Consider the following 24,519-nt stretch of genomic DNA (forward strand, 5'->3'; position numbering starts at 1 on the left):
ATGCCTTCCACTGGCTGAAGCAAACACTTACAAGCGACATATTTTAGGTATTCTAATAATTAAATGATTGAAGAAAATTACAATTATCAACTTATAGCATATTTAATTAAAAAAGCTAACCTGTTCAACATTAAATTAAATACAACATAACAGCTAATGTGTTCATTTATAGTTAACAAGCAGCAAACTTGATTAACCTCTTAAACCGATAATAAGATCATCTCTGATCTCAGGTATGTGGGTGGTATGGTGGGAAGGGATGATGTGTAGAGACCAATTGGCCACTGTTTTACAGCTTGAATTGGACTGATTGCTTAGATTGACAGGTCTTGATTTACCATTCGCACAACTGAAACAGTGCTGGATCTTATTACTTGTTACTTATTCTGTGTAATTATGTTTCTGGTTTATTGTGGCATATACAAATGTAAGTAGCTCTTAGGTTCAGTAAAACGCTCAGATCACTTGTTTGGGGAGTTTTTTGGACTTCTGATCAAAAAGGCTACCTTGGTTCCAAATGCCATAACTTGCTTTGAGATAACAATAAAACATTTTGCCCAGATACAGTTGACATGATTATAGTCATCAAGCATGAATAATTAACAAAATGAATAACTAAACTGCATCACTTTCTCAGCAGTGTTGTAACATAAGAGCCTCCAAACATGAGATGTACATGTTTGTATTTTTGAGAAAATCAAGATTATGCATGGTTAGTAATTTTTAAGTCACTGAAATAAAGCCATGAAAACACATAATAGAAACTCCAGTTTTCGCTCACAAAATTAACTTTTGTGAGACACTTTTTGTGTTAGGCCGTATCGGATCACGCTCTTCTTCTGAGGTAAATTCACAGCGTCTTCTTCCAAAAATGATAATGAGCTCAAACGGGAAAGACTGTACCTCTCATTGGTTTCATACGGATTACACAATCAGAGAATATTTGTTTTTTATTTAAATTAGTTCATTTAAAAGTAGACAATTCAAGCTTTCTATAGACATATTTCTCATATCTGCGAGGCAAGTATACGCTGAGTTTCGGTTCATTTACGTGACACGCTCCAGACAGAAGTTCACGGAGACCGAGACGGCAGAACGCGCATCCTGTATGATTTCCTTATTTTACAAAACCACAACATTTTGCTGTTATTGTGAGTGTACACAAATAAAAGTAAACCCTTTATAGTTTCAAATGATGTCTTACTCTTATCTGTATGACCAAAAATGACGGAGGATTTCTTTCTGCTGTTATCAGGGAAAAAGTCAGGTGATCACGCCAGTGCCTCCGGTGACCACAGAGGATTGACTATGTTATGCTATCAATATAAAAAAAAAATTAAAAAAACTCAAACAGGAGCAATTCAAATATAGAATTTGGGGGGCATTTCCGACCCTGCACGACGCTATTCTGAGCCAGCGCCTGATTAGCTTGCTTGCTGTTAAGCTTAATGGAGGACTTCTGCTGGCTCTATGGAGATTTTTTTATGGTGATTTCATTTCACAGCACCACTTGGGGTCTATCTGTGCACGTGACTGCCTGCCTGAGTTTTGTTGACAGTCGGAGGCGGCACAAAATTTGACATAATTCTCTATGCAGGAAAAACCATGGTATTTGTATAGTATTTTGTGGCTCTGTAAATGGGACAAAAACAAAGTGGATCAGACCGATCCACACAACACTACTCCAGCCAATCAGCAACAGGGGGTGGTTCTTGCACGTGCACAGGATGGGGGGAGGGGGCAGAGCGAGAGGGAAATTCATTAGAAGAGCGACGGCAAATCTGGCTGATGCAAACTTTCTAAACTCCAAGGAGGACAATTGGCTGGGAAACAAACCAAGAGAAAAAGGTCTGACGAATATAAACTAAAAAAAGAAGGATTATCATAAGTCGAGGGCTAGGAGCCCTAGCGTTTCAAGGCATTAACAGATCATCACTGATCTCGACCGGATCAGCAAGGCAGGAATCGGGCAGTTTCATCTTTGTGAAGGACGCATGAATCAAGACACATACAAGGTTATCCTGGAAGAAAACTTGCTTCCTTCTGCTCTGACAATGTTCCTGTGAAAGACCTTTGATCGTGTTGGAAGAAGGAAGTGGGAGCCGGGTGCACATCCAAAAGTACAACATTTATTTTTACACTTTCCAGTGTCATCACAATCACACAATGCTTTTCCAGCAGCACGCACCCTAGTGGCTTTCCAGCTCACTGACCTCTCAGCCACTCTGCTTATCAGCAGCAGTTCTCAATCACACACAAACACACAGCTTTGTTGCATCTCTCTCTCTCTCTCTCTCTCTGTGTCTCTCTGTGTCTCTCTCCCAACTGCAGCTCTGGTCGTGGCTTTATCGCTCAACCGCTAACACCGCAATCACCAACAGCTGGGTAATATCACCCACCCCAGGTGCCCATCCCAGCCTTGCTCCGCAGTCATCGCTCGGCCCCGCCCACCACAGTTCCCCATCTCTGAGGATTGGTTTTTCCAGCAGGACAGTGCTCCATGCCACACAGCCAGGTCAATCAAGGTGTGGATGGAGGACCACTGGATCAAGACCCTGTTATGTTCAGCCCCATCTCCAGACCTGAACCCCATTGAAAACCTCTGAAATGTGATCAACAGGAAGATGGATGGCCACAAGCCATCAAACAAAGCCGAGCTGCTTGAATTTTTGCGCCAGGAGTGGCATAAATTCACCCAACAGCAATGTGAAAGACTGGTAGAGAGCATGCCAAGATGCATGAAAGCTGTGATTGAAAATCAGGGTTATTCCACCAAATATTGATTTCTGAACATTTCCTAATTTAAAACATTAGTATTGTGTTATTTAAAAATGAATAAGAACTTTTGTTTTTTTTGCATTATTCGAGTCTGAAAACACAGCATCTTTTTTTGTCATTTCTAAATGACTATTTTTATTTGGAATTTGGGAGAAATGTTGTCAGTACTTTATAGAATAAAACAAAAATTCCCATTTTACTCAAACACATACCTATAAATAGTAAATCCAGAGAAACTGATAATTTTGCAGTGGTCTCTCAATTTTTTCTGTAGAAAATGTATATACACCTGAATGATGCAACGGCAGCCATAATGCGCCAGTACGCTTACCACACAACAGCTGTTGTGGAGAAATGTGATTGTCACTCCCAAAACTTTGTAGTGTGCCAGTCATCAAACTAGATTTTAAGTGCTTTAAAGGAAAAGGAAAGAAGACAGAAGAAAGGGGATCACCAGAGAAGCCCTCATTCTCCCTCTGTGTCAGGAGTTGCGATGACTGACAAGTGATAGCCTAACCATAGCAACGCTGCAGCGTCACACGCCTGTGAACAACACAAATGAATGCCACAAATTTAACCCATTTTATGTTCGCTATTTTTGAGCAAAGTGATTATCCACAAGAGAAGCATTATCATTCAGCAATGTTTAGTTGATGGCTGTCAACAGAATCGCTGCATTTTGTTTATGCGCGTCTAAGAAGCTGTAGTTAAACATTACGAGCTTTCTCTAAACTGTACAGTAATGGTTACCCGGGAGTGCAGGGCTGATGAGAGAAACTACAGTGGAGAGAGACTGGAATATAATAATAAGTGAAGACACATACCTCTGTTTGCCTCATTTATACCAGGAGAATATGGACACATCTCACACGGGCTATTGATTACTAGCGATGTGCGGAATGACTAATTTCACTGACGTTTAAATGAAAATTTGAGTCAACTAGTCTAATTTAGATCGACTTAATCTATTCCAAATCCAACGCTAAATTCCCCTGAAAAGGGGCATTTATCTGGGACATGCTCGCCTTGCATTATCGTCATTGTACATTAAATATAGAACAGACACGCATTCACCTTTAGCAAACACAGGTTTATTTATTGAAAACAATTGTATGAACAGTGCAGGACCAATAAAGCAACCCTAATAGCCCCTTCTAAACGGAATTCACCAAGTAAAAGTTACTTAACATATTAAAACAGTCAGGACAGGGGCCTGGGTAGCTCAGTGAGTATTGACGCTGACTACCACCCCTGGAATCGCGAGTTTGAATCCAGGGCATGCTGAGTGACTCCAGCCAGGTCTCCTAAGCAACCAAATTGGCCCGGTTGTTAGGGAGGGTAGAGTCACATGGGGTAACCTCCTTGTGGTCGCGATTAGGGATATATATATATATATATATATGTACACACACACACACACACACACACACACACACACAGTTGAAGTCAGAAGTTTACATACACCTTAGCTAAATATATTTAAACTCAGTTTTTCTCAATTCCTGACATTTAATCGTAGAAAACATTCCCTGTCTTAGGTCAGTTAGGATCACTACTTTATTGTAACTAACTTTGTTAGTATTTGGTAGCATTGCCTTTAAATTGTTTAACTTGGGTCAAACATTTTGGGTAGCCTTCCACAAGCTTCTCACAATAAGTTGCTGGAATTTTGGCCCATTCCTCCAGACAGAACTGGTATAACTTAGTCGGGTTTTTAGGCCTCCGTGCTCGCACATACTTTTTCAGTTCTGCCCACACATTTTCTATTGGATTGAGGTCAGGGCTTTGTGATGGCTACTCCTATACCTTGACTTTGTTGTCCTTAAGCCATTTTGCCACAACCTGAGGTATGCTTGGGGTCATTGTCCATTTGTAAGACCCATTTGCGACCGAGCTTTAACTTCCTGGCTGATGTCTTGAGATGTTGCTTCAATATATTCACATAGTTTTCCTTCCTCTTGATGCCATCTATTTTGTGAAGTACACCAGTCCCTCATGCAGCAAAGCACCCTCACAACATGATGCTGCCACCCCCATACTTCACAGTTGGGATGGTGTTCTTCGGCTTGCAAACCTCACCCTTTTTCCGCCAAACAGTACATTTTTGTTTCATCAGACGAGACGACATTTCTCCAAAAAGTAAGATCTTTGTCCCCATGTGCACTTGCAAACTGTAATCTGGCTTTTTTATGGTGGTTTTTGAACAGTGGCTTCTTCCTTGCTGAGCAGCCTTTCAGGTTATGTAGATTTAGGACTCATTTTACTGTGGATATGGATACTTGTCTACCTGTTTCCTCCAGCATCTTCACAAGGGCCTTTGTTGTTGTTTTGGGATTGATTTGCACTTTTAGCACTAAACAACATTCATCTCTAGGAGACAGAATGTGTCTCCTTCCTGAGCGGTATGATGGCTGCGTGGTCCCATGGTGTTTATACTTGCATACTACTGTTTGTACAGAAGAACGTGGTACGTTCAGGCATTTGGAAATTGCTCCCAACGATGAACCAGACTTATGGTTCATCCTTGGGAGCAATTTTTTTTCTGATGTCTTGGCTGTTTTCTTTTGATTTTCCCATGATGTCAAGCAAAGAGGCACTGAGTTTGAAGGAAGCCTTAAAATACATCCAAAGGTACACCTCCACTACAGTACACCTCCTATCAAAAGCTAACTGGCTAATTGTCTAAAGGCTTGACATCATTTTCTGGAGTTTTCCAAGCTGCTTAAAGGCACAGTTAACTTAGTGTATGTAAACATCTGACCCACTGGAATTGTGATAGTTAATTAAAAGTGAAACAATCTGTCTGTAAACAATTGTTGGAAAAATTACTTGTGTCATGCACAAAGTGCTATGCACACTGCTATGCCAATACATTATCTGCGGCCCGGTTCTGATGCTGGGGATGATGACGATGTCATGACTCTCACTGCATCAGGCGAGTGGTCAGTGGATGATGCTACTGCCCTTTCCCCCAGCGAAGAGTGTGTATGCACCAATGACAATGAGATGCTTCACATCCTTTCAAGGGTGGTCGAAGAGCTCGATATCGAGTGGTCTCCTCCAGAGGAATCTACACAATCACGCCTTGATGAATGGTTCCTGCAGTCCAGACACTGTCAAGATTGCCTGTCTTGTAGATCTGCCCCATTCTTCCCTGAAGTTCATAACAAACCGTCAAAATCCTGGCACGTGCCCTATTCAGCTCACCCACGCAGCGATTACATCCTCTTTAATGTGGATCACGTGGAAGAAAACGCTTATGCCCAACTACCCCCTGTGGAAAAGGCAGTAGCGGCACACCTCTGCCCAGCGAGTAGCAGGGTATGGAAATCATGCCCCATTAATCCTTCCAAGCCCTGTCGACTGACGTCCGCACTGGCTTGAAGAGCATACTCCTTCAGGCTGTCTCTGGCTCCTTGCACGTTCACAAAGTGTCTCGATGAGGTTCTCGCCCCTCTGAAACTAAGTGGCGTGCGTATTTTGAACTACCTCGACGATTTGCTGTTACTGGCCCAATCAAAGGCTCTGTTATGCTAGCACAGAGACTTACTGCTTCAGCATCTAAACAGCATTGGCTTCAAATGTCAACTGGCCAGAGAGCACGCTCTGCCCCAGCCAACAAATCTCCTTTGGGAGCCCACCTTGAGCAGGCACACGCACCTCATGAGCGAGTACGTTCAGGTTTCTACACTGTTTGTTTCAGTTCAAACTGGGGAGAACACTTCCACTGAAGCCGTTTCAAAAAGCATTGGGGTTAATGGAGGCGGTATCCACCGTCATTCCATTAGGTTTTTTACACATGAGACCTCTTCAGTGCTGGCTCAAGCGCTGTGTGCCACGACATGATTTGCACCATGGGTGCATGCGCATCACTATATCTCGCCACTGTATAGCTGTTCTAGCACCTTGGAAAAGCTCCTGCTTTTTACCAGCGAGGTGTCACACTGGGGCAGATTTTCAGGCAGAAAGTGATGACTACGGATGCTTCCAACACAGGTTGGGGGGTGGTGTGCGACGGACGCCTGGCTTTCGGCACCTGGTCAGGTGCGAAGAGGGCGTGGCACATCAACCGCCTAGAGCTATCAGTTGTATTCCTAGCCATGAAGGCTTTTTCAGTCAGAAACAGCGAACTGTAAAGTTTCGCTCAGAAAACATGACCGTTGTGGTGTATATAAACCGTCCATGCGGAATTCATTCACCGCCATTAATAATACTGACGCGTCACCTCTGCCTGTGGAGCGAGTGTCATCTCATTTCCCTGAGAGCGACATGTGTCCCAGGCCATCTGAGTTATGGTGCGGACCTATTGTCACTCCAAGGCGTGATACCGGGCGAATGGAGACTTCATTGTTCTGTTTTGAGGATTTGGGAAATATTTAGACAAAACAAAAATTGATCTATTTGCCTCAGTGGAGAACACCCACTGTCCCCTCTGGTTCTAGAAGTCCCAAGCCTCACTGGGAGCGAACACAATGGCCCAAAAATGGCCGGCGAAACGCAAATATGCGTTTCCCCTGGTGTGCCTAATTCACTCTGTCATATACAAAGTCCGAGAGTACAAGGAAACGATTCTATTGGTTGCACCAAAATGGCCTATCATTTCCGGAAATGACAGAGATGTTATACAGCTTGCCATGGGAAATACCGCTGAGAAGGGATCTCCTCTCTCAGGCACAAGGCACAATCTGACATCCCCAGCCCAAGCTGTGGAACCTGCATGTGTGGCCCCTGGACAGAGCACACTAAACACACCAGAACTGACATGTCATGAACACCATTTTACAGGCCAGAGCGCCATCCACGAGATGCCTCTACACGCTAAAATGGAATGTGTTCACTGATTGGTGTCTTACACATGGCAAAGACCAAGTAAACTGCCCTATACATGAAATTCTCATATTTCTTCAAGAGCACTTAGACGCAGGACTCACTCTGTCAGCGTTCAAAGTTTATGTGGTGACTATATCTGCATATCACGCACATGAAGCACTATAGGCAAACATAATTTAGAGGAGCAAGACGATTAAATCCACCTCAGCCTGCTACAGTCCCAACTTGTGACCTATCTTTAGTCCTAAGAGCGCACGCAGGGGCCCCCTTCGAGCTTTTGGCTCTGTTGATTTGTGGATGCTCTCCATTAAGACCGCACTACTGCTGGCTCTGGCCTCAGTAAAACGGGTCAGTGACTTACATGCACTATCAATTGACAATTGATGTCTGGAGTTGTCTGAGTTTGTCAAACCCAGGAAAGGCTATGTGCCTAAGGTTCCAACCACGCCCTTCAGAGCGCAGGTAGTTCACATTCAAGCCTTCTTCCCTCCTCCATTTATTTCAGATGAGGAACAATCCTTGCATTTTTTATGCCCTGTGAAGGCATTAAACGCATATGTTGAGCGCACCCGCCAGTTCAGACTGTCTGATCAGCTCTTTGTGTGCTATGGAGGACACACGAAAGGAATGTCCGTTGCCAAGCAAAGACTTTCTCACTGGATCGTTGATGCGATTGCCCTGGCTTACGAGCTGCAAGGTAAGATTTGACCAATTGGTGTTAAAGCACACTCAAATAAAGGCATGGCCTCCTCATGGGCATGGATGAATGGTGTGTCTTACAAGACAAGTAAGACACATACAAGTTTTGCAGCAGGATGGTCTTCTCAAAACACATTTGCAAGGTTTTACAACCTAGACGTAATGTCTCTCTCTTCACAAGTCCTCTCTGTTTAGAACGGTTGCCAAACATATACTTATGCCCCTCCCTTTAAGTACAGGCTCGCCTGCATTCAGGCCATTGTAATTTACCATGAAGTCACAAGCACTTTCATTATAAACAAACTCCCTTCCCAACTGGGTTTGTGAATGGGTTAATTCAAACTATATGACTATAGTTCATATATCCATTCTGAGTGCTCTGCCCAACATAAGGGTCACTCACTTGTGGCATACTCATGTCGTTCACCATCCCGCGCGACTGCGGCGTCATGTTCCTCTCTGGAAGGTTATGTCGTGTAGTGCGGCATGATGGGATTCTTTTCCACATATGCGTTAGCAAATGCAATGTCAAGTGTACTCAGTCGTAAGGGAACGTTTCGGTTACGTACGTAACCTCAGTTCCCTGAGCCGAAGGGAACGAGACATTGCGAACACTGGCTGCACTACAAGACTCAGAGTTCTTTTGAGGTGTGAGCAATGTGCTCCTTGACCTTCATTCAGAAAATTCAGAAGAATGGTGTTTGCGTGCCTGCTTTTATAGCGGACAGCTTCACGCCTAAAAAGATGCAGCTCTAACACCATAGCAAATATTAGATAGATTAGTTTTTGTAGAGAGGTTTCAACTAGGTCGTGTGGAAGGACACTCCCCATATGCGTTAGCAAATGCAAATGTCTCGTTCCCTTCTCAGGGAACCGAGGTTACGTACGTAACGTGACGTTTTCTTGTCTAGCCAGAGGACATTTTCCGGCATGCTCTGCAAGTGAGAGAGGGAGGAAGCATGCACAGCCTGAGGTGAATTGTACTGTAAATTATAGGGCTGGGTATTGATACAGATTTCCTGATTCAATTAGATTCCGATTCACAAGCTCTCGATTCGATTTCGATTCAATAGATTCATAAGGGTTTATTCAGTTATAATGTCCCTTTTGCTTACACATAAAATAAATTATCTCCCAGCTAATGCTGTTAATTATACAGGGGACCTTTCATCTAGGTACATTAGGAAAATATTAATGTAATATATGTATTAAATCAATAAGATATTATATTTCATATATTACTATAACATATTTATTATTAAATTGCATAATTTGTACTATTTACAAGTATTTACATTGATTTGTTGAACGTGCTAAAACCAGTACTGTCTCTTTAACAAAAAAACAGCACTTCTGTAAAGAGCATCTGTAGAAGATAGCACATTAACTAGAGGACTCGAATGGCTTTACCTCATCTGTGCGATGCATGATTAGAATTAAATGGGTTTTTTTGTAGTTGTTTTTGATCAACAACTGACTGTAAAGAACAGAAAGGGTATTAAAAGAGACCGTATTTAATGACAAATGGGTTGCGTGGATCTGCTCTTGGACACACATTACATGGAACAACTTTTACTCTCAACACACTGTGAAAGCATCTCGCTGCTGAACACTTCACAACTAAACTACACAATTACTGGTGAGTGAAATGTAAACATATACCAGCCAGTTGACAAACATGTTCACTTTAGTTGCATAGCGCAAAATTTGGTTGCAAATGCGAGTGATTTCCTCTCATTGCAGTAGAGGGTTGCACAAGTGAAAGATCGAGTGAAAGATCGATCTTGGGATTTAAGAATCGATGTCAAGATCGTTCAAATGAAGACTGCGATTAATCGGAAAAACAATATTTTTACCCACCCCTACTTTATTATGTGCGAGGTTGTGCAGTGTGAGCTAAACCCCCTTGAAATTAGTACAGGAGCTAGTGCCAGGTAGGAGAACATCTGCTGAAGGGAGATATGTTTAACACACACACCCACACAGAAAATCCCTACCTTAATCATATCTGTGTTGATGGAGGCTATTTGTGTGGCCAGAGTTAGCTGGATAAAGCCTGAGGGGCAATGTGCACATCAGTAAGAGAGAGCGTGAGTGTGTATGTTAGAGGGAGAGAATGAGAGAAAACATGTCTTTAAATGGATCTCATCAAATGGATAAAAATATGAAACTATGAATGTGTGTTTGTGTGTACACACATACTTATTGTTCCTTTGGGCTGATGTACAACAACAAACAAGAAAACATCTGTATTTTCACAACCATTAATTCCTGCATGTATAACAAGATTTAAATGACATACATTCAAAACAGCTTAATTACCAACTGTGTTGTCTAAACTAGGGATGTGCAAAACGACTAATTTCACTGATGTTTAAATGAAAAATTTGGAGTCGACTAGTCTAAAATGAAGGAAACACAAATAGTCAAAAAACACTGCGTTTATGCAACCCATTTAAAATACTTCCAACAGCCAAATCCGAAGCTAAATTCCGCTGATAAAGGGGCATTTATCTGTGATGTGCTTGCCTTGCATTAACACCATTGTAGGCTACACTAAATATTAGGAATGGGACAAAATATCGAATTTCGATATATATTGCGAACCAAAAAATATTACGAACCATATCGAGGCAAAACTCGATATTTTCGTGATGAGTGACTCCAGCCAGGTCTCCTAAGAAACCAAATTGGCCCAGTTGCTAGGGAGGGTAGAGTCGCATTGGGTAACCTCCTCGTCGTCGCTATAATGTGGTTCTCGCTCTCGGTGGGGCGCGTGGTGAGTTGTGCATGGATGCCACGGAGAATAGCGCGAAGCCTCCACACGCGCTATGTCTCCGTGGTAACGCGCTCAACAAGCCACGTGATAAAATGCGCGGATTGACTGTCTCAGAAGCGGAGGCAACTGAGATTTGTCCTCCGCCACCCGGATTGAGGCGAGTCACTACGCCACCACGAGGACTTAGAGCGCATTGGGAATTGGGCATTCCAAATTGGGGAGAAAAAAAAAAAACAACTTGATATTTTGAAATTTGAGACTTTGCTTTCTGTCCATGTGATCATAAATGAAATGATAATGCTCGCCTTGCATTATCATCATTGTACATTAAATATAGAACAGACACGCATTCACCTTTAGCGATTGAAAACAATTGAATGAATAATGCAGGACCAGTAGAGCAACCCTAATAGCCTGTTCTAAATGTAATTCACCAAGTAAAATTTACTTAACATATTAAAACAGTCAGGACATTGTTGAAAATAATAAATTTTACGAGAGAGAAAAAATGCGCTGAAAAGTTGCACATATTTCACAACGTGCAGTCGTGCATTAACCATTGATCTAATATGACAGCTGTTCGGTAAAGAACGTTAACCAATAACAGTTACGATGTAAAAAAAAATAAATAAATAGCTATAGGATAGAAAAAAATAGGCCTGTGATGTAGCCTACAATAAACCTAATGTATTCTAAACATGACGTGCACACAGAATAAAAGATAGTTTAACCATTTAAGCAGTCGGCACATCGTTGAAAACAGCCCTGTTGATCAGCAGGGTAAAAAAATAGGCATACCTCTAAAAGTCATTTGCTAGGCTAATTACTCAAAGCATACTTTTTTGATGAGCAAAATTAACATGTCGACCTGGTCCAGTGAAAGACGGGACCTGACTCACCTGAGGCAAATATCCTGCTCTTGAAAAAGCTCACTTGGTGGGTAAATAATTTTAATTTCAAATGTGAAAACATCCTTAGTGACTTTCAAGCCAATATGTCTAAAATCCACTTCCCACACCAACACCGAAGTGATTTTCATAGCTAATTTGCTGGTCTTATGAGAGAACATTTTCCCCTGTGTGCCAAGAGTGACAGAGGGAAGAAGCACGTGCGGCCTGATGTGAAATGAAACTTTGTACATCTGCTCCAGATATCCTCTTTTTTTAAATAGTATTTGTATTATTAATTATATTTAAAATGTATAACATTAACATGACAGTGCTTTAAGCGCAGTCTTTGTAAAAAATATAAAGCCAAATGTAAATGTGTATAAAAAATAAATAAATAAATAAATAAATAAAAAAACAGATTAATGGGGAATAATATTAACTGACTAGTAATTCCAGTGTTGACTAGCAGCATCAGAACCATTTAGTCGACTAGTCCCACACATCCCCAGTTTAAACACTACAAATCAGTACTGGAAATGAATATGACAAATATTCATGTTCCTGTAAAATCTTGAATCTTTCATTCTAATCCTAATATTCACTTACACTGCAACTCCACTGACTAACTGCATCACAGTAAACGAATATGAGAAATTCCTCTGCTAAATAGATAAGTATTGTGATCCATGAGTCAAATTTCCAATCTGGGATTAGTTCAGTTTTATCTAAATGGAAATTATTTTTAGAAATTAATTTTTGTATAGTGTTGGCTAGGGGTGGGGGAAAAAATCATTTCAGCGATGCATCGCTATTCATACTCAAACGATACTGAATCGATATTCAAAAGAATCAGAATCGATTCTGAGTTCAGTTTAAATAACGGCAGAGCAGTGGCACGCGCCAAAGACAGATATAGAAACAAAGATGCGAGTTAAGTGCACACACTAAAGTCAAGTGCACAAACATGATTGTTTGCAGACCAGCTGTATCAAACACATGACCATTTGTGCCCGAATGAAACTACAACCCCGAAATTCTCACAAACCCACGCACATAGCAACGGGAGAGTTTATTCGTGATAACAAGCCAACAAACAAAATGAAAGACAAGCTCGCACCAATTATTGCACTGATTTGCACACAACGGGGGAAAACACAGAAGAAAATAATGATGAGGCAGTGGTTCGGGAGATGTTGATGTTTTCATTTAATTCCTTATTTTATTTTTTCCCGATGCCTTTCTCTACTCTTGCACGCTCTCCATTTCATTGGCTTTTGCTTTATTGACGGTAACTCGCTTGTCAGGACAGTGCGCACACCTGATGATAAAGGTTTGAAATCCATCGTAGCTTTTGCAACAGGGTCGTGCGATCTTCTACTCGCAGAGCAAACAGATGGAACAGTGCATACGAGATGCTTGATACATTTCTGAAGCAACAACTGCGCTAACTAAACCGCTTTACTATCACCTGTGCAGGTGAAGAGAGGAGAAGCTGACAGCTGCACTCTCATAGAAGCAGATATATCTCTCATCCTGGACAACTTCCAGTTGTGGTTAAAAATTTAAATGCATGGCATAGATTAATTTTAAATAATTAAATATTATTAAATGATTTACAATGCTTAAACAAAAATAAACAAAATAATATAATCAGCTGAAGTAATAGATGGATAACCAATATTTTTTTTCTTGTGCTTTTTTATAAGGTTCTAAAGAAAGAAACTAAAAAACTGAGACACTCTTTTAAACTATAGGACCATTTATTTAATATTGTGGATGTTCCATGTTTTGTTCACAGCTCATACTGAATGTAAAAGGCCAGTTTATGTAATGTGACTCGTTCTGATTTTTTAAAACAGCTGTTAAATAAAAAGTTGAAAGGGAAAAATATAGAGTAAAAAATCTATTTTGAGAAAGAAATTGAAGGACAAGATGCATCGTGATGCATCGAGAATAGTTTTATAATCGAATCATTACCCTTTGAATCGTAATCGAATCGTGAGGCCAGTGAAGATTCACACCTCTAGTCTTGGCCACAATCCACCATATCAGTCCTGAAGAAATTCAATTGAGGTTCCGGGGAACATACCTTGAATCTCTGTAACATACAAATCACCCTGACATATAAGTAAAAAGAACAAGAAAGGACTGCAAAGATACTGCAAAACAGAGGAATTTTTATAGCGCCACAAAGACCCAGAGTTCACAGCTTTCTAGAAAATGTACCTATGTACCAACTTGTAGATGTCTGTGCATATTAATTGATTGTATAGCAGAAGGTATTTTAACATCAAAAAAAGGAACACAATTCAGCTTAAAGTTACTGCTCAAAACTGCTTTGTGTAAATTGCTATCTGGGTGAAGAGAAATGCTTCAAACAGATAACTTCATCATTCTTATAAACCTGTTACATTTCTCATCACCATCTCACTGACGCTCCATCTGACATATACAGGTATGTGAATCAGTCAGTTTTAATAATATTAATTTATTAGGCCTATGTACCGATGTACATAATATAAATAATATATTAATTAGGGATGCACCGATCAATCAGCCACTGATCTAAATCGGCAGATCTGCATCTTAAGTCTGTGATCGCCGGTCGGCCGATCATGCCTAGAATCAGGGCTGATCTTTTTTGCAGGACTCAGGGAATAACACATACACTGCTACTCTAATGAATGAGTGCTTTTTCAGCCCTTGATACATGACAGTGTGGCCTCTGGAGGGTGAATTGTTTATTTCTGACCCCCCGTGAGATTTAGGTGAGCTTGTTGTAAAATTTTGGACGTTTTAGTGTTACAAGTTTTATTTAAAAAAAGGATATCTTGAGAAGATGTATACAAAGTTGCATTTCACATCAGGCCATGCATGCTACTTCCCTCTCTTACTCTTGCATGTGCAGGAAAATGTCCTCTTGCAAGACCAGCAAAGTAGCTATGGAAATCACTTTGATGGTGGTGCGAGAAGTGGATTTCCAAAACACTGGCTTGCAAGTCCAGTGTTTCCCCGAGGATTTTTTTCAGCAGCGGTGCTGCTGTGCACGCGTCCATGAGCCTGCGAGGCCGGACCCGCATTTATCATCTCGGTAGAGTAATAACTTAAAATGAGTTTATGCTTAGAAAGTGTTTATTATTTACTGGGAGCTTTTGACACTTGAAGTGCACATAAAATCACTTTCACTATTTTTATTAAACATAAACACCAATAGAAATTATAAACCTATCTAACATGTCACAACAGGGCTCCAGACTAACATATGGGAGCGGTGGCACTGGTGCCACCAAGTTCTACAGATGATGGCACCAGCACCTGATTTAGTAGTATAATAGTATAATTTAGTAATAATAGAAATTAATAAAAATAGTGGCATTTATATTATATCATCACTGAAATGCACATAAGACAGTATAGCATTGATTTTGACACTGATGCAACAGTAACATCTGTAAAAAAGTTTATATATAGGCCTACCTAATTTATATTGGGCTACATTGAAATATTCTGCGTGTGATACTACTAATTAAGTAGTCATCTCTTTGAATTTCTCAAAGCAAACAAAGCCAGTTACTTTTTTCCTACAATCAAAGAGCAGATTCTAGAACAGATTTTACACCAAAGAAAAACTGATTGCTTGGTCCATAATAATTATGAAAAGTTGCCATAGTTCCTCCATTAGTGTCCATAGTTTTAACTTTAGTTTAACTACTAGTGATAACTGTAACTAGATCACAGGTAGTAACTGGTAAAACCAAGCATGGCTCCTCACTACAAAAGTAACTTCAACAAAACAAACTATGGCATTTTTGTTATGAAATGACAAACAATACATTTAGAAACTATAAAAACAAAATAGAAACATTTTGAACCTGACATAATTGTAACAAATGTATTATTTAATAGGACTATATAAATAATATACAAATATATAGTATGAATAAAACACATTGCACATCTGCCAAAATACTCATTGTTAAAGAGCCCATATTATGCTAATTTACAGGTTCATGATTTTATTTTGGGGGTCTACTAGAATAGGTTTACATGCTTTACTGTTCAAAAAACACATTATTTTTCCTCATACTGTACATTTCTGCTAAACCTATTTTCATCCTCTGGCTCAAACGCTCTGATTTAGGTCCTGTCTCTTTAGAGCCCCCCTTTCCAAAAAGCCCAGTCTGCTCTGATTGGTCAGCTGGCCTAGTCTGTTGTGATTGGTCAACCGCATAGAGCATGTGTCAGAAATGTAATGCCCCTTACCATAAACGAGTTTCAGGCTTCCTTAGTGCATCTAAGTTAGTCATCTTTTGCTGGAATTGGTGTAGCCAAACTTTTTTTGCCTGAGATATGAACGGAGAACAGAGGCTTACTCCTGTTTGGACATTACCGGGGGTATTAAAGAGTTAGTGAGCAAGTTAGCCGTGGACTACCGTGGATAGCGGCTGTAACATTACAGCTTGTAATTATAAACTCAGCAAAAAAAGAAATGTCCTCTCACTTTCAACTGCTTTTATTTTCAGCAATCTTAACCTGTGTAAATATTTGTATGAACATAAAAATATTCAACAACTAAGACATAAACTGAACAAGTTTCACAGACATGTGACTAACAGAAATGGAATAATGTGTCCCTGAACAAAGAGGGGGTCAAAATCAAAAGTAACAGTCAGTATCTGGTGTGGTCACCAGCTGCATTAAGTACTGCAGTGCATCTCCTCCTTATGGACTGCACCAGATTTGCCAGTTCTTGCTGTGAGGTGTTACCCCACTCTTCCACCAAGGCACCTGCAAGTTCCCGGACATTTCTGGGGGGAATGGCCCTAGCCCTCACCCTCCTATCCAACAGGTCCCAGACGTGCTCAATGGGATTGAGATCCGGGCTCTTCGCTGGCCACGGCAGAACACTGACATTCCTGTCTTGCAGGAAATCATGCACAGAACGAGCAGTACGGCTGGTGGCATTGTCATGTTGGAGGGTCATGTCAGGATGAGCCTGCAGGAAGGGTACCACATGAGGGAGGAGGATGTCCTCCCTGTAACGCACAGCATTAAGATTGCCTGCAATGACCACAAGCTCAGTCCGATGATGCTGTGACACACCACCCCAGACCACGACGGACCCTCCATCTCCAAATCAATCCCACTCCAGAGTACAGGCCTCGGTGTAACGCTCATTCCTCTTCGACGATAAACACGAGTCCGACCATCAACCCTGGTGAGACAAAACCGCGACTCGTCAGTGAAGAGCACTTTTTGCCAGTCCTGTCTGCTCCAGCGAAGGTGGGTTTGTGCCCATAGGCAATGTTGTTGCCGGTGATGTCTGGTAAGGACCTGCCTTACAACAGGCCTACAAGCCCTCAGTCCAGCCTGATGGAGGGATTGTGCATTCCTGGTGTAACTCGGGCAGTTGTTGTTGCCATCCTGTACCTGTCCCACAGGTGTGATATTCGGATGTACCGATCCTGTGCAGGTGTTGTTACACGTGGTCTGCCACTGCGAGGATGAACAGCTGTCCTTCCTGTCTCTCTGTTGCACTGTCTTAGGTGTGTCACAGTACGGACATTGCAATTTATTGCACTGGCCACATCTGCAGTCCTTATGCTTCCATGCAGCATGCCTAAGGCACGTTCACGCAGATGAGCAGGGACCCTTAGCATCTTTCTTTTGGTGTTTTTCAGAGTCAGTAGAAAGGTCTCTTTATTGTCCTAAGTTTTTATAACTGTGACCTTAATTGCCTACTGTCTGTAAGCTGTTTGTTTCTTAACGACTGTTCCACATTTGCATGTTCATTAATTGTTTATGGTTCATTGAACAAGCATGGAAAACATTGTTTAAACCTTTACACTAAAGATCTGTAAATTTATTTGGATTTTTACAAAATTATCCTGTCCTGAAAAAGGGACATTTCTTTTTTGCTGAGTTTATAATTATATAAGGCTCTTGAGATCGACCATTTTGTTACAGTTTTAGGTAAAAGCCGGCCCACAGCTGAATCGTAAACCCTTACCAAAACATAACATTACATAGCAAGTTAGCCGAGCACTACCGTGGATCGCAGATGTAAAATTAACGCTTGTAAAAATAAATTTATCTCCACTTGTTCAATATTCATGATAGTAACGACAAACAATCTGCATAATTCAACACAATTGTAGGTAAAAGTGGGCCCGCAGCTGATTAGCAAAACTATTTCAACACAATAACATTAGCTAGCAGGTTAGCAGAGGCCTACAGCTGTGTACACCATAGCTACAACACATAACTCCAAATTTGAACTCTTGGTAGCAGATAAATCCACAAATAATCAAGCATACTAACAGGTTGTGATCCTGAAGCGCCAGATTGTCCCAACAAAGTGGGAACTGCACCATCTTTCAGGAGTAACCGTCTTGAAAATCCGCCATTGGTTGTGGTTGTACTGCTAAACAATTAAAATAAACTTTTTATTCTTCAATTTGCCTTTGGAAGTCCAAAAAAAGAAGTTTAGCTTTCGCAGCGAAGAAAACAGCGTCTTCTCGACATGGCGACAACACTAACCCAACTCATCCTCGGCCATAACTATGTTTGTATGAGGGTGGGCCAAAGTAGCCCTTAGGTGGGCATTATGCAAATGTGTTAAATAGCGATGTAGATACTTTACGGAAGAAATGGCTGGACTACCATCCAGCCATTTCTTGTAGTTCTTGAGCAGTGTTGTCTGTGGGAGAGAAAAACTCCCTTTTGCATGGACTTTGTGCTTGGAACTTTGCAGACCTTTTACATGCACAAACAGCTATATTACATTATTAAAGGAAAGGTAAAATCCCAAAAAGCATAATATGGCCTCTTTAACACTGTAAGTGTTACTACAGTAAATCCAAGGTACAATTTTGTTAGGGTGGTGATGTGTGGTTTGTACAGCCTTATAATTTAAGTTCTGGTCAGTGTTGTTTATAATGGTGTGCCTTTAAACATGGTTTAAACTCGTTAAATCACCAAGGCAAGAGACACTAAGGGTTTTTATAGGGTTTTTCCACAGCCAAATTTGTTTCACGCCACATTTCTCACAGCGCCATTTATAATTATTTGCGCTGCGTGGGCGAGACTGCTCTGCACTCGCGCTGCTCTGTTCATTTAGCCGGCTGATCATTGATCCGGGTAGTGGCTAGTGCTGTTATGTTCCGTTTTTTTCATACAAAACAGAATCAGATGCTTTGCGCATAATCAACAAGAGTTGGCAAACTCTGTAGTTGTACCGGTGTGACCTCTAAAAAAAACGGCGGGACAAATTATTGCAAGATGCGACCATTAAGTCACAGTCTGGAGCCCTATAATTCTACTACCTTTGCCAAAGAAGTTACCAGAGTAAAAGGCTTTACGCTAGAAGAGGTACCATGTCGGGTCTCCTGCTTCTCTGTTGTGTGTGTATACGCACTCGCGAAAAGCATTTGATGGGCTGTTATACGATGACAACACTGTGAATATGTGCGTGTATATGGTGGGGTTCCTTTCGCTTCATACAGATGTCCCATTTGACTGCACGCAGCATAAGCATGCAACTGACTGGTGCTGGCATGTGTTATATTGTCATGTATATTAATGAACCATGTGAAATGTCAATAGATAATAGCGGAGCATATAATCCGGCAGCGGCGCAGCGCCGCTCCTGAATGCATATATGGGAAACACTGAAGTTGCCATGGATGTTTTTACATTTGAGTCTTCTTTAAATCTGTGCACGCTTGCAAGTAATTTTCCTGCCAAATGGGCATTTTCAAGTGCAGGATAATCACCTCCGGTGAGTCAGGTCCTGTCTTTCACCGGACCATGTTGACATGTTCATTTTGCTTATCAAAAATGTAGGGATGCACCAATACCGGTATCAGAATCGGGTCTGATACCACGCTCACATACTTGTACTCGTAAAAATGCTCCGATACCAAAAACCGATAACATCTGACGTACAAATGTCATCACGTAAACATTCAGCACACAGATTAAAATCACTTCATGTCCTAGTGAGATTATTTAACAGCAAAAGCTGCGAATTAATGAAATAGGTTGTTTGCACGTGCAGCGTTTTAAATGTGAGTGCTTGTGAATGTGTGGAGCCGGTGTTGTGCTGACATAGACACACAAACTGCTCATACCTTTAGAGATCCTTGGCTCATATATGGAAAACACTATTATGAGCATCACAAGCTCCGTTTGTAGCAGATGACAGCATGCAGAGCGCTAATTCACTTTTTAGCACGAGTCAAATACTGACTACAAATTTATTTATTTATTTAGTAGCCTTTTGTGGATTATTAATTACTGTGATTCACGTAGTGACTTGCTTTTCCGGATTGGGAATCTGCCATCATTACATCAGAGCTCCTTGGTTTAACAACACAGAAACACTTCAAAATAAAAGTTCAGCCAAAATAGAAGCTCAATTTAAATGAAAAAAGTATGACAGAAATAGATCACTACTATATAGTTATGTAAATTCACTGTTATACTAATAAATCAATAGTAACTGTATTGTATTTGAGCAATCTCTCACATCTGTCGTGCTCTATTATGCAGCACTTTATTTGACAAAAATAACTCCAATGTTGTAGTTAGGACTGTGCAGTGAGGTTCTATACACAATTTTTGATAAACATTTGATAAAAATAATACAATTTCATGTTGAAAATATATTGTTAAACTTTCATTTGATTAAAGATTTATTTATTTAAAGACAATATTGATGATAAAAATGACATAAATGGGTGATATTGAGTTCAGAAAAAAACAAACAGGTATCAGACTCGGTATCGGCGAGTACTCTTTCTCAAACAATGGTATCGGAACATCCCAACAAAAATGTATGCTCTCAGTAAGTTGCATAGAAAATTACTATTTTAGGCTAGGTATTTTATTATTATTATTATTTTTCCCTGCTGATCAAGAAGGCTATTTTCAACGATGACTGCTTAAACAGCTTCATTTTATTCTGAGTGCATGCCATGTTTAGAACAATACATTTGGTTTATTGTACTGTACATTTCTCACAGGCCAATTTTTTTTCTTTCCTAGATATTTTTTTTTAACTGTTATTGGTTAACATTCTTTATAAACAGCTATCATATTAGATAATTGGTTATAGGACTGAAACGATTAGTCAACGTTATCAACAACGTCGACAATAAATAATTCTGGACAAAAAGTTTCGTTGTCTAATAGTCGTTTGATCTCATTTAACGTAACATGAGACCACATTAAACTCTAATGATGACGCATGAGAGCAGCACTGCAGTTCGTGCCTGACTGAGGAGAGGAAGAACACACAGCTCACAGTCCAGATGCACTCTAAACTTTCCAAACAGCTTCAGGTGATGTAGATCGTGAAGTATGAGGGAATTATAATGCAAAAATACAGATGCACTCTCGTTGTGGAATAAGTGGAGCTGGAGCTGCCACTCCGTTGAAGCAAAACTTGGGTGTCGGGCATCTTTAAAGGAAACAACCCGGGGTTACATCTTAAATGCAGTTATATTTAATGTGTTTTAACTTTAATAAAGTTCAAATAACACAGAAGCAGATCATGTAAATAACTAAAAACTCCGAAACTGGCATTTCTCTGTGCAGTCAATGCACTTTTTAAAAGATGATTGCTAGTAAGCACGTTTATTACAACCTTTTAAGTAAGGGCACAAGCTGAATAATTGGTTAAGAGCTAACGATTAACCGTTGCAATAATTGCAGAATAGTCGAATAATTGTTCTAATAATCGTTAGATTAATTATCAAAATAATCTTTAGTTGGAGCCCTAATTGGCTAATGCAGTTCCTGAAATACGCACAACTTTTCAACGCATTTTTTCTCTCTCAGATTTGGCTTACCTTTTAATTATTTTAACAATGTCCTGACTGTTTTAATACGTGAAGTAAATTTTACTTTGTAAATTCTGTTAAGAACAGGCTATTAAAGTTGCTCTATTGGTCCTGCACTATTCATTCAATAAATATTTCTGTATTCGCTAACGTTGATTCATCTTATGCATGTCATGTTCTATATTTAATGTACAATGTTCACAAAAGACATGTGGGCAACAATCTACCTTTCATCTACAGGGCACAATAAAAACACCTTCAGCCAATCTGTGCTGTAATCTACCTGTTATTCCAACCCAAGGGAACATTTTGTGAAGCCGATGATTTACCACCTTAACATAACTAACTATTAAATATATCTGTGGGAAAAATGTAAAAGAGACTCTGTAAAATATCAGGTTATATGCAAGCCAAATCTACAGTAATTATAGCTTTGATTTTGCTCTCTAAAGGCTAAAGCCTCAAGCATCAAGCTAGTGTGCCTCTTGAGGCCAGGGGAGTGAGGTTTACACACACTGCACAGTTTTCACGTACCAGCTGGCTCCCATTACACAAGATATTAAAGGGATAGTTAACCCAAAAATGAATATTCTCTCATCATTTACTCACCCTCATGCCATACCAAATGTGTATGACTTTCTTCTGCAGAATGCAAACAAAGCTTTTTAGAAGAATATCTCAGGTCTATAGGTCCATACAATGCAGGTCAATGGTGATCAAACTTTTGAACCTAAAAGGCACATATAGGCAGCATTAAAGTAATCCATATGACTCCAGTGGTTTAATCCAAGACTTCTGAAGCAATCCAATTGATTTTGGCAGTATCACTGGCGATCATGGTTTCAAGATGGAGTACACTTCCTATAGCGCCATCTAGCGCTCTGTGCGTGCGCCAAGCACAAAGAAGTGTAATCAAGCTTGAAATTATGATAGCGCCTAGAGATTGCAATGGCAAGCTGTACAGTGAAAAGGAAATTACATTTTTCTCTGTTCTCACCCAAAATCAACTAGATTGCTTTAGATGACATTGATTATACCACTGGAGTCGAACAGATTACTTTTATGCTGCCTTGATGTGCTGAAAGTTTTGGTCACCATTCACTTGCATTGTATGGACCTACACAGCTGAAATATTCTTCTAAAAATCTTCACTTGTGTTCTGCAGAAGGAAGAAAGTCATACACATCTGGGATGGCATCAGGGTGAGTAAAGGATGAGAGAATTTTCATTTTTGGATGAACTATTCTTTTAAAAATGACAAAACAGGACAAGATCACTAGATCTTGCCTACTTTTGTAGAAAGCAAAAAGACTAGATGAAACCTTGAAGGAGAAAGGATGACAATTCTCAACATAGCCTAGCTTTCACTGTAAGCACATGCATTTAAAAACAAACATTTAAAACATTGTTTAACTTCCTCTTGTGAACTGGCCAACAATCGATCATTCTACAACGAGTTTTAGTTTACATAGACAAATCAAAACGAGCTTTCATGCACACTCAAAATAGCCGTTACCTGTCATTAACCAACCACATGACTGCTTGTTGAGTCTCACAGCTACAAGACTAATAAAACCATAACTTAGAGCAAACTAGACAGCATTATAATCTACCAATACTGGACAGCCCCTGCTCTTAATGAAGGGGTGAATGCTCTTCCATCCTCGTTCCTACAGAACTCTGCTAATGCTGCATGAGGATGGTGAACTGAATTGTTGAATCGGTATTTAAGTACTGAAGTCTAAGTGAAGCTGGTGATAAACTAAAATGGTCAGACGCTGAAAGCAGCTTTTCAATGCACTTCCTCTCACTTGATTGACAGCACGTCAACAGCGCTCGCGCCCTGCACGCGAAGCGATGGAGCGTTCTAGCTATTCACAAATACAGGCGAGCACATCGCACATTTACATCATAATTCGCATAGAAGATCTAACAACAGATGTTAAATTAGCACGAGTCTGTCAGTGATCTGCAACAGATGGCCTGAGCGTGACTTATTAGGGAGAAAAGGAGTTAAAGTTGGTTATTCCCCTGAGGAGAGCGGTGCACAGACAGCTCCCTCTACATCAACAGTAACACGCTGAAAGCTTTCTACAAGAGCTCCACAGCAAAAACACTTCACGTGCAACTTCAGCTAGGAAAACTGGGGTTAAATACACCATAACGCCCTCTTAATATAGCAGGTAAGCAGTGCGCGCACTTCTTGCGGCACAATAAAATCTCCCTGCTCACTATCCGACTAGAAATCGAGCGCAGCGTTTTACCTTTAGTTCGGCACTCTCCGCCATCTTGTGACTGCTAGCGCAGGCGTGACGTAGACGGGTCATGTGGTGTGCACGCGCGCGCAGCTCTGTGCCGGCTTTTTGCCGCTCACACGTTTTTCAAACAGTAACAACAACTGAAGTTCAAAAGTTTGTTTGTAGCCTGTTTTCAGTTGGTCAACCCGGTAATTCCATTTCAACATCTGAACTCGACCCAAAATAAACCCTGCTATCAGTGACCACGGATGCCCGAATCCCTTCATTCAGGAAGTAAGATTTTATTTATATAGCACCTTTTTAAAAAAGTGCTTTACAGAAAACATAAAATCATACAAGTGCCACACGCGTAGAATAATAATAAAAATAATTTTAAAAAAAGATAATACAATTGAGACATAATAATGAGTAATAGAATACACAGAATAGTGAAGAAAAAA

General features: G+C 40.4%; 1 protein-coding gene across 3 annotated transcripts in view; it reads right to left on the bottom strand.

Moving 5' to 3' along the window:
- The window catches only part of LOC127449093 (E3 SUMO-protein ligase PIAS1-like), a 98,261-nt gene extending 74,126 nt beyond the window's left edge, over positions 1-24,135 (bottom strand). For 2 of the 3 annotated variants that reach the window (XR_007898683.1, XM_051712295.1), the window contains exon 1: positions 24,086-24,135. Coding sequence is in view for 1 of the 3 variants with exons in the window: in XM_051712295.1 (XP_051568255.1) it covers positions 24,086-24,109 (24 nt within the window). In the remaining 2 variants the exon portion in view is untranslated. Of the gene's footprint in view, positions 1-13,953; positions 14,075-24,085 lie in introns of all 3 variants that reach the window. The other variant, XM_051712379.1, reaches the window with a different exon arrangement.
- Between the last annotated feature and the right edge of the window lie 384 nt (positions 24,136-24,519).

The sequence above is a fragment of the Myxocyprinus asiaticus genome, chromosome 1, assembly GCF_019703515.2.
Source record: "Myxocyprinus asiaticus isolate MX2 ecotype Aquarium Trade chromosome 1, UBuf_Myxa_2, whole genome shotgun sequence".
In the NCBI taxonomy this organism is placed as follows: domain Eukaryota; kingdom Metazoa; phylum Chordata; class Actinopteri; order Cypriniformes; family Catostomidae; genus Myxocyprinus; species Myxocyprinus asiaticus.